The 21,830-nt window shown below is 52.6% G+C and overlaps 2 protein-coding genes across 3 annotated transcripts in view; both read right to left on the bottom strand.

The window, feature by feature from the left end:
- The window catches only part of cc2d1a (coiled-coil and C2 domain containing 1A), a 493,461-nt gene that overhangs the window by 248,251 nt on the left and 223,380 nt on the right, over positions 1–21,830 (bottom strand). The window lies entirely within an intron of this gene.
- LOC144507521 (uncharacterized) lies at positions 1,530–20,007 on the bottom strand. Of its 2 annotated transcripts, XM_078234647.1 has the most exons (3): positions 19,901–19,953; positions 14,306–14,516; positions 1,530–4,056 (listed from the first exon to the last, which is right to left on the bottom strand). In XM_078234647.1, exon 3 carries the CDS (start codon positions 3,876–3,878, stop codon positions 2,058–2,060), a length of 1,821 nt encoding a protein of 606 aa, XP_078090773.1. In that variant the 5' UTR covers positions 3,879–4,056; positions 14,306–14,516; positions 19,901–19,953; the 3' UTR covers positions 1,530–2,057. The 2 variants fall into 2 exon arrangements, with proteins under 2 accessions (XP_078090773.1, XP_078090775.1); XM_078234649.1 differs by lacking the exon at positions 14,306–14,516 and having other exon boundaries at positions 19,923–20,007.

The raw sequence follows: 21,830 nt of genomic DNA, 5'->3' as shown, positions 1-21,830 counted from the left end.
GGGTTAGACAGGGTAGATTCAGAAAGAATGTTCCCGATGGTGGGGGGAGTCCAGAACTAGGGGTCATAGTTTGAGGATAAGGGGGAAACCTTTTAGGACTGAGGTGAGGAGAAATTTCTTCACCCAGAGGGTGGTGAATGTGTGGAATTCACTCCCACAGAAAGTAGTTGAAGTTGTGTGATTTCAAGAAGAAATTAGATATCGCTCTTGGGGCTAAAGGGATCAAGGGATATGCGGGGGGAAGGGGAGGATCAGGATATTGAATTTGATGATCAGCCATGATCATGATGAATGGCAGAGCAGGCTCGAAGGGCCGAATGGCCTCCTCCTGCTTCTAGTTTCTATGTTTCTAACGGTGTTGGAAGAGGCCATTCTGCCCATCGCGTGTGCTTCATCCAAAAAGCCTGTGTTTGCAGCTTCGGGGCGTGGGAACTGCCAAATGGCTGTCAACCTGGAATATTAACTCTTCCCCCTCTCTCTCTCTCTCTATGGGGTTCTGCTCATCCTGCCGAGTGGTGCCCTTGAATTTTCTTTTAAAATGCCACATTGCTGGCACCCTGTGTTCCGTATCAGCTGAGCTTCTGGGGGTATAGTCGGAAGATCGAAGGGCTGAAGGGCCTCTTTCTGTGCTGTAAGATTCTATGGGCGGGATTTTCCGGCCACGTTCGCCCCAAAACCGGAAAGTCCCACTCGAGATCAACTGAGCTTTACGTGGTCCACGCCTCACCCTCCCCGTGCCCCCCCCCCCTCCCACGCCCACCCCCGCTATGATTCCCATGGCAGGCAGGACAGGAAAATGCCCCCCAATGGCTCCATTAACATTAATGCATTTCAGACTACCGAATCCGGTAGACTCGATGGGCTGAATGGCCTCCCTCCCCGCACTGTAGAGAGTTCGATGCTAGTGAGCGTGAAGCAGTAAGCCGGGTGCAGAGGGAGCCATATTCCAGTGGCCACATGAGGAGGTGCGTCTCACCTAAATTACTCACCAAAATGACATGTGTAGAAAGAAAATTGCACGGTGGCACAGTGGTTAGCACTGCTGCCTCACAGTGCCAGGGACCCGGGTTCGATTCCCGGCTTGGGTCACTGTCTGTGCGGAGTCTGCACGTTCTCCCAGTGTCTGTGTGGGTTTCCTCCGGGTGCTCCGGTTTCCTCCCACAGTCCAAAGATATGCGGGTTAGGTGGATTGGCCGTGTTAAATTGACCCTAATGTCAGGGGGACTAGCTAGGGTAAATGTGTGGGGTTATGGGGATAGGGCGACACGGTAGCACAGTGGTTAGCACTGCTGCTTCACAGCTCCAGGGATCTGGGTTCGATTCCCGCCTTGGGTCACTGTCTGTGTGGAGTTTGCACATTCTCCTCGTGTCTGCGTGGGTTTCCTCCGGGTGCTCCGGTTTCCTCCCACAGTCCAAAGATGTGCGGGTTAGGTTGATTGGTCAAGTTAAAATTGCCCCTTAGTGTCCTGAGATGCGTAGGTTAGAGGGATTAGTGGGTAAACATGTAGGGATATAGGGGTAGGGCCTGGGTGGGATTGTGGTCGGTGCAAACCCGATGGGCTGAATGGCCTCCTTCTGCACTGTAGGGTTTCTTTGATTGTATGAACTTTCCAACTCATGAACAAGAGACAGCGCAAACCAACTGGGCCGAGTTCCGAGCAGCAGTGAAAGGTGGGGGAAGCAAATTAGCGTGGCGCAGCTGGTCGCAAGAACAGCAAATGGTTGACGTGAGGTTTTTGTCACACAGACATTGACCGGTTTTACACCCTTTCAGAAGAATCTGGGTCCACAATGGCCCATAGGCTGGTGAGACCTCGCTACCTGAAATTTCAGGTCAACCCTTCAAGTGTCCTTGTGATCTGATCAACTCAGATCACCCCCTGAGGGATCGGAATGCGGCCTGTCGCTTCCAGTGTTGAGCTACAGCTGTCCTGCGGCCTTTGACCTTGTGCTGGTATCCAAGGAGGTTGCCCCCCTCACTTTGCCACTAAATCGTCTCGATCACTCGACTGATTGTTGTCCATGTCTCCATGACAAAGTGTTTGCTCGCCTTCCTCTCAACCTTCAGTGGGACTGACTAATTGGTTTCTCTCGTGGAGAGATAGTTTCTCGGCCGATTGCACCGTGTTCCGCTCCAAGACCTTCAGGCACGCCACTTTGACCGCATGTAGGCCCGAGGCAGCCGGCGCACTTTGGTGTTTCCGAGGAACATCGGTCCCGAGGGGGACGTACTGCTCAAAGTCATTCAGCCCCCCTGACAGGCAGGGTAACGCGTTCATGTCCAGTAGGCCCGATTTCCCCCAGTGGTCCCCCTGGCCGGCGACGGGGAGGTAATTCTTTGTGACGCACTCACCGAGGGCGGGATGTTGGTGGAAGAGGCCGTCGCGTTTCTGCCGGCCCGGGTCGCTAACTTGCTGCGGATGGTCCTGGCCGCTGCCTTGCTGCTCGCTGGCGGCCATCGCTCTGACCTTCAGGCGCAGTTTATGGGGAAGAGCGGCCCTCCTGACCTCCTGGGGCCCTCCCGAGAGTAGGGCCGCGTCCTGGCCTGGACTGTCGGCTTTCTCCTGACTCTCGCTGTCTGAGCCTTCGGAGAGGGCTCCGAGCTTATCCGCGGCGTGCGTGACTGCGGCAGGCTCTGTCACCCGTGGGGCCTCGATGACCGACCGCGGGGCGAAGGGGCATTCCGACGCCTCCCGCCTCTCGGCCGGAAAGCCGCTGGAGCGCGGAGGGAACTGGCGGTCGGGATTTTGGGAGCTGGGATCTTCCAACTCTTCATCCTTGCTGGCAAAGGGCAGGGAACGCGGAGCTCCGGACACGCAGAACGATCCAATGGCGGCCGGGTTCTCAAAGGGGGGTCGCTTCAAAACCTCAATAACCGATTCCTTTGGCAGCGAGTGACCGTGTCCCCTCTGCGCCTCGGTGCCCGAAAGCTCGCGAGGGTATTGCGGAGGCAAGCCAAGGGAGGAAGGTGGTTCACGTAGCCCAGTGGCAGGGAGCGATTTAGCTGGGATGGCGTGTCGCAGGAGCTGTGTGTAACCCACCCCGTGGCTCGTGGGGGCTGTCTGGCTGGGTTGAGGCGCTGGGCAAGTCTGAAAGTCCTCCGGCTGCACAGGCTGACCCCGGGCCTCCAGCCCTCCGCCTTGCCCCCCGTACTGAAGAATATCCCTGGGCGCCAGGTTAAACCTCACCGGCTGCTTGCAGTTGACGAGTTCAACCTCGTCACAGCTCCCGGGCAACGAGGCGACCTCCCCTCCCCCGCAGGCGACCGCGGGGTCCTCGTCCCGCTTGACGTCCCCGGGAACGGCAGCGGGCTCCGGGCTGTCCCCCACGCTCGACGACCCGTCCGAGTAGTCGGAGAGCGAGCCCCGGGGCGAATAGCGGCTGGCGGGCAGGAAGCCGCTACCTCGGCTGGAGTGCTCGGCCTCTGAGGAGTCCGAGTTGAGGAGTAGGCCGGGGCTGTTGGCGTAGCTGCTGTAATAGGAGTTGACGGAGGCGCCGGCCAGCTGGTGACTCTTCTCGGTGTACGCAGCTGCGGTGATCAGCCCGAAACGCAGCTTGAGAGCCAACAGTTCCGATTTGAGTCGCACGTTTTCCTCGTTGAGGGCCAGAACCCGGTTCTCCAAGACCATGTCGCTGATCCGCCTCTTCTCCCGCGACCTCTTGGCCGCCTCGTTGTTCTTGCGCCTCTTCTCCCAGTAGCTGGCGTCTTTCTTCTCGTCGGAGATGAACTCGCGCTTCCTGCGGCCGGAACTGCCAGGGCGGCCTTTTGCCGTGCGGTGGCGTTGGGGCACGCCCTCGTGGTAAGGGCTGAGAGCCTCCGAGAGGCAGAGAGGTGCTGAGCCCAGGTTCTCCATCTCGGAGTAGTAGCCGGATTCCATTCTGTTGGGGGGGGAAGGGGGTGAGGGGTCGGAGGGGAGGGATGCGGTCCAGGCGACTCGAGCAAGATCGCTGGCAAAAGGAGATCCGGAGTTTTCTTCCAGCGCTTCTAAGAATCAATCTTGGGACTGATGCTTGCCGCCATTTTGAAACGACGCCAAGTCCTGGGATAAACGCGGCCTGGGAGGGACACAAAACATTGCAACTTTAATATTCACTCATATACTGCACCATCAAACCACTGAAAGAGAAAAGATGAGGGAAACTATCGAGAGGTCGATGGAGAAGGACCATAAGATATAGGAGCAGAATTAGGCCATTCGGCCCATCGAGTCTGCTCCGCCATTCAATCATGGCTGATAAGTTTCTCAACCCCATTCTCCCGCCTTTCCCCCGTAACCTTTGACCCCCTTGCCAATCAAGAACCTATCTACCTCTGTTTTAAATGCACTCAATGATCCAGTCTCTTGAAGTCTCAGGTCAGTGACAGGATGATGATGGTGATATTCAAGGTGTAATAGTGAGGAAGTGCTCACACCATGGTGACACAGTGGTTAGTACTGTTGCGTCAGAGCGCCAGAGTCCCGGGTTCGATTCCGGCCTCGGGTCACCGTCTGTATGGAGTTTGCACATTCTCCCCGTGTCTGCGTGGGTTTCCCCCGGGTGCTCCGGTTTCCTCCCACAGTCCAAAGATGTGCGGGTTAGGTTGATTGGCCATGCTAAATTGGCCCTAGCATCAGGGGGATTGGCAGGGTAAGTGCACAGGGTTACGGGAATAGGGCCTAGGTGGGATTGTAGTCAGTACAGACTCAATGGGCTGAAGGGCCTCCTTCTGCACTGTCGGGATGATATGATCACATCCCAGCCAGGTCAATCTCTAACCGAGCGAACATGTCCACCTCCAATCCGAAAGGTACGTTCCTAACCGCCCTGGGTGCCGTGGGAAACAGGGAAAAGAGGGTCACACCACAGACTCACACGTGATGTCTGCACAGACTAAACTAGGTCAGGGGCGAGTGAATTTGCAACTGCATAGCGAGCTAGCCAAGCAGAGGAGTACACATTCAGTAAATGAGGTCGCAGCAACAAGTGGCAGCGAGCTGAGATTGCCACATGCTCCATAATCAAAAGGAAACCTAGGTTTTGAAACACAGAGAAGCCAAGAGCAATACTAAGCCCAAGCTGCCTGATGTAACCGAGTCTTCACTGCACAGAACAGAGAAATAGGTCAGTGGCATTAACCGTGCACGCAACAAGGCTCCCGGCTAAAATTAAACTCTTGTGCGTTTGGACACAGCAGGGAGTGAGCAGAGTTAGCGACATCACAAACCTTTCAAAGAATATAGAATTTAAAAAAATATATCAATAAGTTTTTTTCCTCCGTTGGCTGAATCTGGATTCGATCCCAGTGCTGCATTAATGGGCTCCTCGAAGGACAATGGAGATCTCCAATTGGCTTGGCCAACAGGTTTCAGGGGAGGGTCAATTTGGCCAGCAGTAATAGAATCCCGACAGTGCAGAAGAGGCCATTCGGTCCATCGAGTCTGCTACGACTCTCTGGCAGAGTATCTTAGCCAGGCCCTCTCCCCCGCTCTAACCCTGCACATTGACCATGGCCAATCCACCTAACCTGCACGGCACGGTGGCACAGTGGGTTAGCACTGCTGCCTCACAGCGCCAGGGACCCGGGTTCGATTCCCGGCTTAAGGTCACTGTCTGTGCGGAGTCTGCACGTTCTCCCCGTGTCTGCGTGGGTTTCCTCCTACAGTCTGAAAGATGTGCTGGTTCGGTGCATTGACCATGCTAAATTCTCCCTCAGTAAACCCAATCAGGCGTGTGGCGACTAGGGGTGACTTCATTGCGGTGTTAATGTAAGCCTACTGGCGACACTAATGAACAAATAACTAAACTTGGACACTAAGGGAGAATTTAGCATGGCCAATCGACTTAACCGGCACATCTTTGGACTGTGGGAGGAAACCGGAGCACCCGGAAGAAACCCACGCAGATACGGGGAGAATGTCTGTGTGGAGTTTGCACATTCTCCCCGTGTCTGCATGGGTTTCCCCCGGGTGCTCTGGTTTCCTCCCACAGCCTGAAAGATGTGCAGGTTAGGTGGATTGGCCATGCTAAATTGCCCCTTAGTGTCCAAAGATGCGCGGGTTAGGTGGATTGGCCGTGCTAAATTGCCCCTTAGTGTCAGGGGGACTAGCTAGGGTAAATGCATGGGGTTATGGCGTTAGGGTCTGGGTGGGATTGTGGTCGGTGCAGACTCAATGGGCCAAATGGCCTCCTTCTGCATTGTAGGATTCTATAAATGTGCAAACTCCACACAGACAGTGACCCGAGGCTGGAATCGAACCCGGGTCCCTGGCGCTGTGAGGCAGCAGTGCTAACCACTGTGCCACCGTGTTGCAGGAGGCGTTGGCGTGGACTGAACAAGGAACGAAAGCAAAATAATGGAAGTGTTGGAGAAAGGCAGCAGGGTCGGGGAGCATCTGTGGACAGAGAGCTTTCCCCGTGTGAGGACTTGCTGAAATCTGTCGTCATCGTGGGAAAGGACTGAGGGGAGGTGTCTGTCCTGATTTGACCGTGTCTGTGAACAAGTACACTCACACTCCCATCTCACAGGCACGGGACTGGTAACCCAGAGCCATGTGTTCCTGGAAAAATCCCCTTTGCCTTGGTTGGGGCAGTGGGGGGGGGAAATAAAATGAGAAACTCAACATCTGTCCCTGCGCTAAGATTAACGCTGCCCCACGTTTCTCTTTTAAAAAGCAGCTGAGGTCCCTCAGACTGGCACACGAGAGGGCAGGAACTCAGAGCTACACAATAAACCACACTGAAACGGAATGCTTGTTCAGAGACTCCAGCCAGAACTGTACAAGTTAAACAAGCTGCCAAGGCTCCCAGCCAAGAGGCTATGTCAATGAAACAGTCCCCATGAGAGGAGACGCAGACACCAGAGAAGCCGGAGAGGGGGGAAGGGGGTCACCGTCTCCCTCAAAGAGAGACCTTTATATTTGACATCATGCCATGAATTTATCTGACACAGTGCCATCATCAAGCACGCATCCCTGGCCAGTCAAAGTCACAACCAAACATCACCAAGCACATGTCTTGCCCTCACTAATCTCTGCCATAGAATCCTACTGTGCATTTAGCCCATCGAGACAACATCCAACCCAGGCCCTTCCCCACACCCTATCCCCATAACCCGGGCTAATCCCCCTGACCTACACATCTTTGGAGTAAGGGAAGCGATGGCCGAGTGGTATTATCGCTCGACTATTAATCCAGAAACTCAGCGAATGTTCTGGGGACCCGGGTTCGAATCCCGCCACGGCAGATGGTGGAATTTGAATTCAATAAAAAATATCTGGAATTAAGAATCTACTGATGACCCATTGTTGGAAAAACCCATCTGGATCCCTAATGTCCCTTTAGGGAAGGAAATCGGCCGTCCTTACCCTGGTCTGGCCTACATGTGACTCCAGAGCCACAGCCAATGTGGTTGACTCTCAACTGCCTTCGGGCAACTAGGGATGGGCAATAAATGCTGGCCCCCAGCCAGCGACGCCCATGTCCCACGAGTGAATAAAAAAGGAAACCGGAGGAAACCCACACAGATACGGGGAGAGTGTGCACACTCCGCATGGACAGTGATCCGTGCCGGGAATTGAACCCGGGTCCCTGGTGCTGTGAGGCAGCCGTGCAGGAACTCAGCGCTACACAATAAATGGCTTACCACTGTGCCATGCAGGAGGGCCTAGGCACAGACTGGCAAATGCAAAGGATTCAGTACTGGGAAGGTGCCAGCCTGACTGCTTGCCAGCCTACCTGTACCCAACTGCACTCCAACCGTGTAGGCAATGGCAGGGTCAAGGCAGTGTCATAGGGCAAGTCGTAACCTAGAGGCCCCAGGCTAATGCTCTGGGGGGGGGGGGCACAGTTTCAAATCCCAGCACGACAACTGGCAGTATTTAAATTTAATTAATAAAATCAGGAATAGGAAGCGTCTCTCAGTGATGGTGAACATGATAAATATCATTGGTTATTGGCAGCATGGTGGCACAGTTGCTGCCTCACCGCGCCAGGGACCCGGGTTCGATTCCAGCCTCGGGTCACTCTCCGTGCAGACTCCGCACATTCTCCCCGTGTCTGCGTGGGTTTCCTCCGGGTGCTCTGGTTTCCTCCCACACTCCAAAGATGTGCGGGTTAGGTGGATTGGCCGTGCTATATTGTTCCTCGTCAGGGGGGATTAACAGGGCAAATACGTGGGGTTATGGGGATAGGGCCTGGGTGGGATTGTTGTCAGTGCAGACTTGATGGGCTGAATGGCCTCCTTCTGCACTGTAAGGATTCTATGATTCTATGTTTAAAGAGGAAACCAGTGTCGATTGTTGGAAAAACCCATCTGGTTCGCTAATGTCCTTTGGGGAAGGAAATCGGCCGTCCTTACCCGGTCTGGCCTACATGTGACTCCAGAGCCACAGCAATGTGGTTGAATCTTAACTGCCCTCTGAAATGGCCGAGCGAGACACTCAGTTTAAAGTTAACAAATGTTGGCTACACAACCTCATGGAAAAATAAAGGAAAAATCGATATATTCCTGTAGCGGCTGTGTTGGCACGCTTGTACCCGGCTGTAACTGGACCTGTGTATCTGTATATCCTTGTGGGTCAGTGTAACAATGCTTGTACTTTTGTTTGCATTTTATATTAGAGAATTCAAACAGCAATGTTACATTTTTAATGAGCTGGAGGCTTTGACTTTGGTCTAAAGATTAGATGTGAAGTCTCAGTTAACCGCAGGAACAATGAGGTTTTGCAGCGAGAAAGATTCATCGCCTTGCAACTTGGAAACAGTCCCTAAAATCTTATCACAGAAATTCAAGTTGCACTGCTTCCCACCAATATCAACACCAGGGATCAGTCAGAGTCTGTGCGAGAGAGTTACATCACTGCTAAACTATCACTACTCACACACACACACTCTCCCTCACACACACACACACACACTCTCCCTCACACACACACACACACACTCTCCCACTCTCCCTCACACACACACACTCTCCCTCACACACACACACTCCCCCTCACACACACTCTCCCTCACACACACACACACTCTCCCTCACACACACACACACTCTCCCTCACACACACACACACACTCTCCCTCACACACACACACTCTCCCTCACACACACACACACACTCTCCCTCACACACACACTCTCCCTCACACACACACACTCTCCCTCACACACACACACTCTCCCTCACACACACACACACACTCTCCCTCACACACACACACACACTCTCCCTCACACACACACACACACTCTCCCTCACACACACACACACTCTCTCTCACACACACACACACTCTCCCTCACACACACACACACTCTCCCTCACACACACACTCTCCCTCACACACACACACACTCTCCCTCACACACACACACACTCTCCCTCACACACACACACACACTCCCCCTCACACACACACACACACTCTCCCTCACACACACACACACACTCTCCCTCACACACACACACACACTCTCCCTCACACACACACACACACTCTCCCTCACACATACACTCTCCCTCACACACACACACACACTCTCCCTCACACACACACACACACTCTCCCTCACACACACACACATTCTCCCTCACACACACACACTCTCCCTCACACACACACACTCTCCCACACACACACACTCTCCCACACACACACACCCTCACACACACACCCTCACACACACACACCCTCACACACACACCCTCACACACACACCCTCACACACACACCCTCACACACACACCCTCACACACACACCCTCACACACACACCCTCACACACACACCCTCACACACACTCCCTCACACACACTCCCTCACACACACTCCCTCACAGACACACACACACTCCCTCACAGACACACACACTCCCTCACAGACACACACACACTCCCTCACAGACACACACACACTCCCTCACAGACACTCCCTCACAGACACTCCCTCACAGACACTCCCTCACAGACACACACACACTCCCTCACAGACACACACACTCCCTCACAGACAGACACACACATACTCCCTCACAGACACACGCACTCCCTCACAGACACACGCACTCCCTCACAGACACACGCACTCCCTCACAGACACACACACACTCCCTCACAGACAGACACACACATACTCCCTCACAGACACACACACTCCCTCACAGACACACACACTCCCTCACAGACACACACACACTCCCTCACAGACACACACACTCCCTCACAGACACACACATACTCCCTCACAGACACACACATACTCCCTCACAGACACACACACTCCCTCACAGACAGACACACACTTACTCCCTCACAGACACACACACTCCCTCACAGACAGACACACACACACTCCCTCACAGACACACACACTCCCTCACAGACAGACACACACACACTCCCTCACAGACAGACACTGTCGGTAAACAGCTACCAGCTGTACAAGGTTACATATCAGTCCCGAGACTCTGCAGCGAATTTGTGTCTGTTAATCACGATGCGAAAGTTTGGGAAATGCTGCACCTGTGCATTAGATACAGAGAGAGACACAGGCTGTGAGTGTGGGTGATGTCTGGGAGCAGGACACTCGCGCACACAGCCCGTACTCTAGTGATACCCGTCGCTCCATCACCATGAGAGGGAGTGTGTGTGTGTGAGCTTGAGAGAGGGAGCATGCGCGTGAGCGAGGGAGCGTGAGCGCGAGCGTGAGAGAGGGAGCGTGAGCGCGAGCGTGAGAGAGGGAGCGTGAGCGCGAGCGTGAGAGAGGGAGCGTGAGCGCGAGCGTGAGAGAGGGAGCGTGAGCGCGAGCGTGAGAGAGGGAGCGTGAGCGCGAGAGAGGGAGCGTGAGCGCGAGCGCGAGAGAGGGAGCGTGAGCGCGAGCGCGAGAGAGGGAGCGTGAGCGCGAGCGCGAGAGAGGGAGCGTGAGCGCGAGCGCGAGAGAGGGAGCGTGAGCGCGAGCGTGAGAGAGGGAGCGTGAGTGAGAGAGGGAGCGTGAGCGTGAGCGCGAGCGTGAGAGAGGGAGCGTGAGCGCGGGCGTGAGAGAGGGAGCGTGAGCGCGAGCGTGAGAGAGGGAGCGTGAGCGTGAGCGCGAGCGTGAGAGAGGGAGCGTGAGCGTGAGCGCGAGCGTGAGAGAGGGAGCGTGAGCGTGAGCGCGAGCGTGAGAGAGGGAGCGTGAGCGTGAGCGCGAGCGTGAGAGAGGGAGCGTGAGCGTGAGCGCGAGCGTGAGAGAGGGAGCGTGAGCGTGAGCGCGAGCGTGAGAGAGGGAGCGTGAGCGTGAGCGCGAGCGTGAGAGAGGGAGCGTGAGCGTGAGCGCGAGCGTGAGAGAGGGAGCGTGAGCGTGAGCGAGAGAGGGAGCGTGAGCGTGAGAGAGGGAGCGTGAGAGAGGGAGCGTGAGAGAGGGAGCGTGAGAGAGGGAGCGTGAGAGAGGGAGCGTGAGAGAGGGAGCGTGAGAGAGGGAGCGTGAGAGAGGGAGCGTGAGAGAGGGAGCGTGAGAGAGGGAGCGTGAGAGAGGGAGCGTGAGAGAGGGAGCGTGAGAGAGGGAGCGTGAGAGAGGGAGCGTGAGAGAGGGAGCGTGAGAGAGGGAGAGGGAGCGTGCGCGTGAGAGAGGGAGCGTGCGCGTGAGAGAGGGAGCGTGCGCGTGAGAGAGGGAGCGTGCGCGTGAGAGAGGGAGCGTGCGCGTGAGAGAGGGAGCGTGCGCGTGAGAGAGGGAGCGTGCGCGTGAGAGAGGGAGCGTGCGCGTGAGAGGGGGAGCGTGCGCGTGAGAGAGGGAGCGTGCGCGTGAGAGAGGGAGCGTGCGCGTGAGAGAGGGAGCGTGCGCGTGAGAGAGGGAGCGTGCGCGTGAGAGAGGGAGCGTGCGCGTGAGAGAGGGAGCGTGCGCGTGAGAGAGGGAGCGTGCGCGTGAGAGAGGGAGCGTGCGCGTGAGAGAGGGAGCGTGCGCGTGAGAGAGGGAGCGTGCGCGTGAGAGAGGGAGCGTGCGCGTGAGAGAGGGAGCGTGCGCGTGAGAGGGAGCGTGCGCGTGAGAGAGGGAGCGTGCGCGTGAGAGAGGGAGCGTGCGCGTGAGAGAGGGAGCGTGCGCGTGAGAGAGGGAGCGTGCGCGTGAGAGAGGGAGCGTGCGCGTGAGAGAGGGAGCGTGCGCGTGAGAGAGGGAGCGTGCGCGTGAGAGAGGGAGCGTGCGCGTGAGAGAGGGAGCGTGCGCGTGAGAGAGGGAGCGTGCGCGTGAGAGAGGGAGCGTGCGCGTGAGAGAGGGAGCGTGCGCGTGAGAGAGGGAGCGTGAGAGAGGGAGCGTGCGCGTGAGAGAGGGAGCGTGCGCGTGAGAGAAGGTGTGCGTTTGAGAGAGGGAGTGTGTTTGAGAGAGGGAGTTTGTTTGAGAGAGGGAGTTTGTTTGAGAGAGGGAGTTTGTTTGAGAGAGAGGGTGTGTGCGTGTGAGAGAGGGAGTGTGTGTGAGAGAGAGGGAGTGTGCGTGTGAGAGAGGGAGTGTACGTGTGAGAGAGGGAGTGTGCGTGTGAGAGAGGGAGTGTGCGTGTGAGAGAGGGAGTGTGCGTGTGAGAGAGGGAGTGTGCGTGTGAGAGAGGGAGTGTGCGTGTGAGAGAGGGAGTGTGCGTGTGAGAGAGGGAGTGTGCGTGTGAGAGAGGGAGTGTGCGTGTGAGAGAGGGAGTGTGCGTGTGAGAGAGGGAGTGTGCGTGTGAGAGAGGGAGTGTGCGTGTGAGAGAGGGAGTGTGCGTGTGAGAGAGGGAGTGTGCGTGTGAGAGAGGGAGTGTGCGTGTGAGAGAGGGAGTGTGCGTGTGAGAGAGGGAGTGTGCGTGTGAGAGAGGGAGTGTGCGTGTGAGAGAGGGAGTGTGCGTGTGAGAGAGGGAGTGTGCGTTTGAGAGAGGGAGTGTGCGTGTGAGAGAGGGAGTGTGCGTGTGAGAGAGGGAGTGTGCGTGTGAGAGAGGGAGTGTGCGTGTGAGAGAGGGAGTGTGCGTGTGAGAGAGGGAGTGTGCGTGTGAGAGAGGGAGTGTGTGTGTGAGAGGGAGTGTGTGTGAGAGAGGGAGTGTGCGTGTGAGAGAGGGAGTGTGCGTGTGAGAGAGGGCGTGTGCGTGTGAGAGAGGGAGTGTGTGTGAGAGAGGGAGTGTGTGTGAGAGAGGGAGTGTGTGTGAGAGAGGGAGTGTGTGTGTGAGAGAGGGAGTGTGTGTGAGAGAGGGAATGTGTGTGTGAGAGAGGGAGTGTGTGTGTGAGAGAGGGAGTGTGTGTGAGAGAGGGAGTGTGTGTGTGAGAGAGGGAGTGTGTGTGAGAGAGGGAGTGTGTGTGTGAGAGGGAGTGTGTGTGAGAGAGGGAGTGTGTGTGAGCGGGATGGAGCAGCGGGTATCACTAGAGTATGGGCTGTGTCTGAGAGACAGAGACAGAGGTGGTGATATCTGGTGGAAGAGGAAGTGTGCGTATGATGGAGGGGTTGCTGCCCGATAGGGGGACAGGCTGTGTGTGTGGGAGAGTCAGTGGTGATGGGACCCATGAGTGGGTCAAGGTGTGTGTAAGTGATGGAGGAGCTGGTATCTGTCAGTGTGACAGGGTGTGGACTTGTGTGTGTGTGTGAGAGAGTGTGAGTGTGTGTGTGTTGGGGGTGGTGTGGGTGTGTGAGAGTGGGTGTGTGTGTGTGTGTGTGAGTGTGTGAGAGTGTGTGAGAGTGTGTGTGTGAGTGTGTGTGATGGGGATGGTGTGGGTATGTGAGTGTGTGTGTGTGTGTGTTGGGGGGTGGTGTGGGTGTGTGAGAGTGGGTGTGTGTGTGTGAGAGTGTGTGTATGAGAGTGTGTGTGTGAGTGTGTGTGATGGGGATGGTGTGGGTATGTGAGTGTGTGTGTGTGTGTGTGTGTGTGTTGGGGGGTGGTGTGGGTGTGTGAGAGTGGGTGTGTGTGTGAGTGTGTGAGAGTGTGTGTGATGGGGGATGGTGTGGGTATGTGTGTGTGTGTGTGTGTGTGTGTGTGTGTTGGGGGGGGTTGTGTGTGTGTGTGTGAGTTTGAGAGTGTATGTGTGTGTGTTGGGGGGTTGGTGTGGGTGTAGATATGTGCAGTGGAGGAACTGGTATTTGTAAATGGGTGTGTGTGTCAGTATGGGAGAGTGGGAGAGTGTGTGTGAGTGTGTATGCACGAGTGTATGAGTGAGTGTATGAGTGAGTGTGTGAGTGTGAGTGAGTGTCAGTGTGTGGGTTGGGGAGTTGAATAAAGGGGGACAGATTATTCTGTTGATGAAACATTCTGTCTTCCATCCAGAATCCAGGTTCTAGATTTACTGTGGCAGATACTATACACTGGACCCTGTACACTGGACCCTGTACACTGAGTTAAAGCCACTCACATCACAGCAGCAGCTTTTCACAGCCAGTTCCCCAGCGCTGAAACGCAACAATCAGGAAGCCAGAGTTCCTGTCTGAAAGAACAGCAGAGTCGACGCTATTACATAACCTTCAGCTGTTCCACGCCGAGTTTGTGTATCTTAACAGGGAGGGGCACCTCCTTCACAGAACACTCTTCCTTTGTCTTTTCAGCAGGTGGAATTAGGCTATAATCTAGAAAAAGGCCAAGTGAAATGTCACAATCTCCAGTGCCTGGCTGCAGAGCTATTTTTACACACTATTTTATAACTAACAGCATTGTTTAAATCATTTCCCAATTGTGGGCTTAAAAATAGGCTTTAAACACAGGCTTGTGAACAAAGGTCACAGTTCCAAGGCTACCGAAGTAGTCTGGACCCTCCAGTTGGGATTTACATTGGATAAAACATATGGAAAAAGACCATTCAGCCCATCCACCCAGGACAGCAACATACAGACATGGCAGATTCCAGTGCTCATTTTCTGGTTCCTGATTCGAACTCACAAGATTTGACAAACTGTTCCAGTACTATAAATATCCTCTCCCCTCATAACAAAATCCCTCCCTAACCAGGATCAACCCAGTGAACCTTCTCTGGACTGCCTCCAATGCCAATATATCTTTCCTTAGATAAGGGGACTAAACCTGTTCACAGTATTCCAGGTCTGGCCGAACTTGTGCTTTGTACAATTTTAGCAAGACTTGTCTATTTTTATATTCCATTCCCTTTGAAATAAAGGCCAACGTTCCATTTCCCTGGCACGGTGCACAGTGGTTAGCGCTGCTGCCTCACAGCGCCAGGGACCCGGGTTCGATTCCCGGCTTGGGTCACTGTCTGTGCGGAGTCTGCACGTTCTCCCCGTGTCTGCGTGGGTTTCCTCCGGGTGCTCCGATTTCCTCCCACAGTCCGAAAAACATGCTGGTTAGGCGCATTGGCCATGCTAAATTCTCCCTCAGTGTACCCGAACAGGCGCCGGAGTGTGGCGACTAGGGGATTTTCCGCAATAACTTCATTGCAGTGTTAATGTAAGCCGACGTGGCACTAATAAATAAATAATCATTTCAGATCAGTAATTTAGGGTGGCACAATGGTTAGCACTGCTGCCTCACTGGTACATTGGCCATGCTAAATTGTCCCTTAGTATCCAAAGATGTGCAGGTTAGGTGGATTGGCCATGCTAAATTGTCCCTCAGTGCCCAAAGATGTGTAGGTTAGGTGAATTGGCCATGCTAAATTGCCCCTTAGTGCCCAAAGATGTGTAGGTTGGGTGGATTGGCCATGCTAAATTGCCCCTTAGTGCCCAAAGATGTGTAGGTTGGGTGGATTGGCCATGCTAAATTGCCCCTTAGTGCCCAAAGATGTGTAGGTTGGATGGATTGGCCATGCTAAATTGCCCCTTAGTGCCCAAAGATGTGTAGATTGGGTGGATTGGCCATGCTAAATTGCCCCTTAGTGTCAAAAGATGTATAGGTTGGATGAATTGGCCGTGGCAAACTGACCTTTAGTGTCAGGGGGATTAGCAGGGTAAATACGTGGGGTTACGGGAATAGGGCCCTGGGTGGGATTGTGGTTGGTGCAGACTCGATGGGACGAATGGCCTCCTTCTGTACTGTAGGGATTCTTTGATCCTATAATCTCATTGCATGGTGGAGCAAACTCGATGGGCCGAATGGTCTTCTTCTGTTCCTACATCTTATGACGGTCTTATCAGTAGAAAATTGCCCCAGCCTCTTCAATCTTGCCTGACAGATTTAGAAATCTGACAAGAGTTTTAGATACGAAACACGATCCGATTTCTTTTTGAAACGTTCGGTTGCTGACGGGACAGTGTGTGCAATTTCACTCATCCCTGCAACATCGAGCGAGAATGTGCAGAGCGTCTGAAGGTTAGGGAAGCCAGGGAACACATGGTGATGGGTTTATTTTGAGATTGTGAAGGGGTTGAAGATAGATTACATTCTGGAACGGGAATGAACGAGTCCCACTCCAAATGAGGGAGGGTTAAAACTTGCTCAGTTTCACAGTGAGAACATCCCTGCATTCATATAGCGCCCCTCGTTTCCCAGGCCAATTTTGAAGACATGTCACTCCTGCAATGGTGGGCAAGCACAGCCATACTTATACAGCAAGATCCCATAGTCAACAATCCACTGGCAAGTGTGTCTCACTGGTCCTGCCCAATCATGTCACACAATGCCGTTCTGGGCATCCTGTGGTCAACTGCAGAATGTTCGAGGTCAACCAGGCTGCCCTTCAAGGTTGAATAGCCTCCCGGTTGGCACGTTCGGCCAAGTCACCAGAGGAGAACTATTGAACAGTATCCCAACACAAGTCACAGCAGCATTGGGGAGGAGGAGGGTGGCACAACGCTTAACACTGCTGCCTCACAGCGCCAGGGACCCGGGTGCGATTCCAGTCTGTGCGGAGGTTGCATGTTCTCCTTGTGTCTGCGTGGGTTTCCTCCGGGTGCTCCGGTTTCCTCCCACAGTCCAAAGATGTGCAGGTTAGGTGGATTGGCTATGCTAAATTGCCCCTTAGTGTCCAAAGATGTGTAAGTTACGAATATTAGCAGGGTGAATCTGTGGGCATAGGGCCTGGGTAAGATAAAAAAAAAGTGGACTGGTGCAGACACGATGGGCCGAATGTCCTCCTTCCACACTGTAGGGATTCTTTGCTAAGTCAGCACTGTTGATGTGGGGGGGAAGTAGTTATCATTGAGACATACAGGATAGCAAACATGAGTGAGTGACATCTTGGCTGTGAGTTGGTGTCACTCTGTGCCCTCCAGTTTAGTCATGCTTGCAAGCCCCACTCCTGAGACTTGACCACAGCATCCAGGCTAATGTTCCAGCGCGGAACCATTGGAAATGTTGTCTTTCAGATAAGTTCATTGACAAAGGCCTGGTCTGTCTACTCAGATGGATATTATAGAACCCATAACACTGTTGCAAAGCACAACAAGGTTCTGGCTAAGCCCTCTGCCAAGACGTGTTTCTTCATTCTTGGCATGTGGGGATCACTGGCTAGGCTCAGCACTTAGTGCCCATCCCCAGTTGCCCTTTGAGAAGGTGGTGGTGAGCTGCCTTCTTGAACCCGCTGCGGTCCCTCAGGTGTGTTGCATGAACAGGGCTGAGTGAAATTGGACAAAGCGTCCTGTCAGCAATCGAACACTTAAAAAGAAAATCGGGTCACGTTTCGTATCTAAAACTCACCTCAGATTTCTAAATCTGTCAGGCAAGATTGAAGAGGCTGGGGCAATTTTCTCCTGATAAGACAGTCATAAGATGGAGGAACAGAAGAAGACCATTCGGCCCATCGAGTCTGCTCCACCATCCAATGAGATTATAGGATCAAAAAATCCCTACAGTGCAGCAGGAGGCCATTCGGCCCATCGAGTCTGCAGCCAGGCCCCTTAACCCCACGTATTTGCCCTGCTAATCACCCTGACGCTAAGGGGCAGTTTACCATGACCAATCCACCTAACCTGCACACCTTTGCACACTAAGGGGCAATTTAGCATAAAGTTTATTCGTCACAAGTAAGGCGTACATTAAGCTTGCAATGAAGTTACTGTAAAAATCCCCTAGTCGCCACACTCTGGCGCCTGTTCGGGTACACTGAGCAAATTTAGCATGGCCAGTCCACCTTCTTTGGATTGTGGGAGGAAACCAGAGCACCCGGAGGAAACCCATGCAGACACAGGGAGAACGTGCAGAATCCGCACAGACAGTGACCCAAGGAATCGAACCTGTGTCTCTGGCACTAATAACTGTGGCAGATATTTAACAAATAATGTATATTTTTGCAAAAAAAAATAATGCACTTTGTGTGATGTCCACTTTGAGATAAACATCTCAGATGTTTAACAAAGAAAGTATAACTTTGCAACAAAAAAATTCAATTACTATCTTCCCTGGTTACATCTTCTCATCGAATCATAGAATCCCTACAATGCAGAAGGAGGCCATTCGGCCCATCGAGTCTGCACCGACCACAATCCCACCCTGGCTCTATCCCCATAAACCCCACGTATTTACCCTGCTGGTCCCCCTGACACTAGGGTCAATTTAAAGTAAAGTTAAAGTTTATTTATTAGTCATAAGTAGGCTTACATTCACACTGCAATGAAGTTACTGTGAAAATCCCCTAGTCGCCACAGGGATAATTTAGCACGGCCAATGCACCTAATCCGCACATTTTCGGACTGTGGGAGGAAACCGGAGCACCCAGAGGAAAACCCACGCAGACACGGGGAGAACGTGCAGACTCCACACAGACAGCGACCCAAGCTAGGAATCGAACCTGGGTTCCTGGCGCTGTGAGGCAGCAGCGCTGACCACTGTTCCACCCGGTGTATAATCATTAACTTTTTGTGTGTGTGTAAAACCCCTGGTTAAAAACCAGAAACAAAATAATCTCAGGAACTGTTCAAATATCAGTAACTCCAAAAAAAAAATCCTATTCATAATTTTTACATTTTTTTTTTGCGGGGTGGAATTATTATTCCCTTACAATGTTTCCAGTTCGGTTTCTATTGAAAGTTCTTTTTGTTCTACTCGGCCACATCTTCCTTCACATTCTGTAAATGGGTAACTAATCCTGATTGTCATGGGTGTACAGAGTCTCAGTGTTAAAGGGAGCCGACCTCTCATCCCCAATTGCCAGAAAAATGATTACAGGCGAAAGAAAGGGAAACATCCCCGCCCCATTCTAGTATACCCCAGAGAGAAGGGCTTCTTCCTTGTCCTCAAACACAGTGCCTACGAACTAAGGAGTCAAATACCCCTGGCAGAGGGAGAGTTAACTGAGAATTGTCAATTTTCAGATGCACACTCCCACGCAACCCACGTTTTTATCTACATAATGTGAGTAAAGTTTAATAATAGAACAAGCTAAAATACAAGTCCAGTCTTCCTGTCATGCAGTGCTCCAAAAATAAACTCACTCACCAGCCTGTCTCTTTCTCCCTCTCTCTCACTGATATTACAACCAATTTGCGAGGTTCATTCCTCACAATAAAGATCATGCATGCTAAGAAAAGTGCCAATGAATCAAGCTTCGGCTGTTCCAAATCATTTTGAATGGATGGATCAATGATTGTTACAGTTTCAAAAACACAAAGAACGTATCACATCCCCACACCCCCGTTTTTGTTTGTCGGGTTTCTGTATGTTAGTAAACAAATATATAAAACAAGTCTCTCTCTCTCTCTCACACACACACGTTAGCTACAATAAAGGATACTTCCCCCCCCCCCCCCCCCCCGGTCACTTAATTAGATCAACATGTATCAGAAATCCACACCATACTGATCCACTTCAGACAGAAAACAGGGAGAATCATTGCCAAGGATGGTGAATGAGGCTCGTCAGAATAAAACGAGAGAGAGACACAAGAGAGATTCATCACATTACAACATGCATACAACGCTGAAATTCCACACTGTACCTTCTGCTAAGAATTAACACAAAGCACCCAATTTGTGAACTGTTCCTGGTTCATTTTCTAAATATAATACATATACATTCCTTATAGATATATAAATATATAGAGGTGTTTGTTTTCCTGGCTGCCTACCCCTGTGTGGATCTTGAAGTACCTTGTGTCTTTTCTGGCTCCTGTCCTTTGCTCTGTCTCTACCTTTTAGCTTCCCTCATTGCCAGGAACTGTGGGGATGTGTGTTAGTAGGTCGCCCGTTGCATAACAGCCACTTAACTGCCTAGTCACGTTTTAAGCTGGGCTTTTTTTTCTCTCTCTCCCTTTTTTTCTCTCTCTCTCCTCGCAGTGAGAAAGGGAACCTAGGCAGAAAGCCAAGAGAGCTGGAGGAAAAACGAGACAGACACAGAGAAAGAGAGAGGGAGGGAGATAGACTCCTATCGCCAACATATGGGGAGGGGAGGGGAGGGGAGCGGGTGATGTGTACAGGGAGAGACACACACTCATTCACACATTCTCTCACACACACACTTATTCATACACATACATTCATACACACTCTCTCACACGCTCATTCACACACTCTCTCACACACACTCTCTCTCACACACTCATTCATACACACTTTCTCTCTCACATACACATTCTCTCTCACGCACACACACACTCATTCTCTCGCACACACATTCACACTCTGTCTCTCACACGCAGACACTCAGACTCACACACACTTACTGACTCACTCAGTCACACAGACTCACACACACACACACACTCTCTCATATGCATTCACACACACTCTCACACACACACTCTCACACACACACTCACACACACACTCACACACACACTGACTCACTCAGTCACACAGACTCTCACATACTCTCTCTCACACACACACTCTCACGCACTCACACACAAACTCTTATATGCACTCACTCTCTCACACACACACTCTCACGCACACTCACACACACACTCACATTCCCTCACACATACACAAACACACACACACTCTTTCTCTCTCTCTCTCGCATACACACAATATTGGGGAAAATAGGAAAGACTGAGATAATAAGATATTGTAAATCCAAACCTGAACTGAAAATAAATAGCAATTTAAAAGGTGATTGCTTCGAGCTGCCTCCAAACACTGCACGCTGCCCTGAAAGGTACAGTATGGGAGAGGGAACAAGCTCCAGAGTCATACAGCACAGAAAGAGGCCCTTCGGCCCCTCTGTCACAGGGCATCCCTGTGTCGTTAAGCTAACACAATGGGTGGAATTCCTGCAAGTTGTGAAGTGCACACTGCCGTTACAAAGCTACCCTCGGCAACGAGATAGAGGGGGAGGATGCAAAATGGCGACAGCACAAAACGGCGCCATTCGGCCCCTCGGGCTTGCTGCTGGCTCTCTACAAAAGATCAATTTAGCTTGTCCTACTCCCTCCCCTCTACCCCAATCCTGTTGTACACCTTCAGTGAATCTGACTGTCTCCCACCCCCCCCATCCATCTCGGAGGTACAAGTTTTCCATCTAAAAACGGCACGCTCTGTTTCAGACGACCTTTAGAAAAGTGAGGGCCAGCCAGAGTTTGCAAACAATAATGGGTGGCTCAAGCCGAGGTAGCATCATGATGTAAAAATACAAACAATTCTCCAAACAAATATATATTTGTTACCAAATATTAACCGTATTAAAGAATGAAAAATTCAGGCCCATCAAATGTTTTTTATTCATTCGTGGGACATGGGCATCGCTGGCTGTCACTGGGATTGCCCATCCCTAGTTGCCCAAGGGCAGTTGAGGGTCAACCACATTGCTGTGGCTCTGGAGTCGCATGTAGGCCAGACCGGGTAAGGATGGCAGATTTCCCTCCCTCAAGGACATTAGTGAACCAGATGGGGTTTTCCAATAATGGCTTCATGGTCAACAGTAGATTCTTAATTCCAGATATTTTTTATTGAATTCAAATTCCACCACCTGCCGTGACGGGATTCGAACCCAGGTCCCCGGAACATTAGCTGAGTTTCTGGATTAATAGCCCAGTGATAATACCACTAGGCCATCGG

The sequence above is a fragment of the Mustelus asterias genome, chromosome 19 (genome assembly GCF_964213995.1).
Source record: "Mustelus asterias chromosome 19, sMusAst1.hap1.1, whole genome shotgun sequence".
NCBI classification, from domain to species: Eukaryota; Metazoa; Chordata; class Chondrichthyes; order Carcharhiniformes; family Triakidae; genus Mustelus; species Mustelus asterias.
Note: the sequence above shows the minus strand (reverse complement) of the source record. Positions and strands in the feature narration are given on the sequence as shown.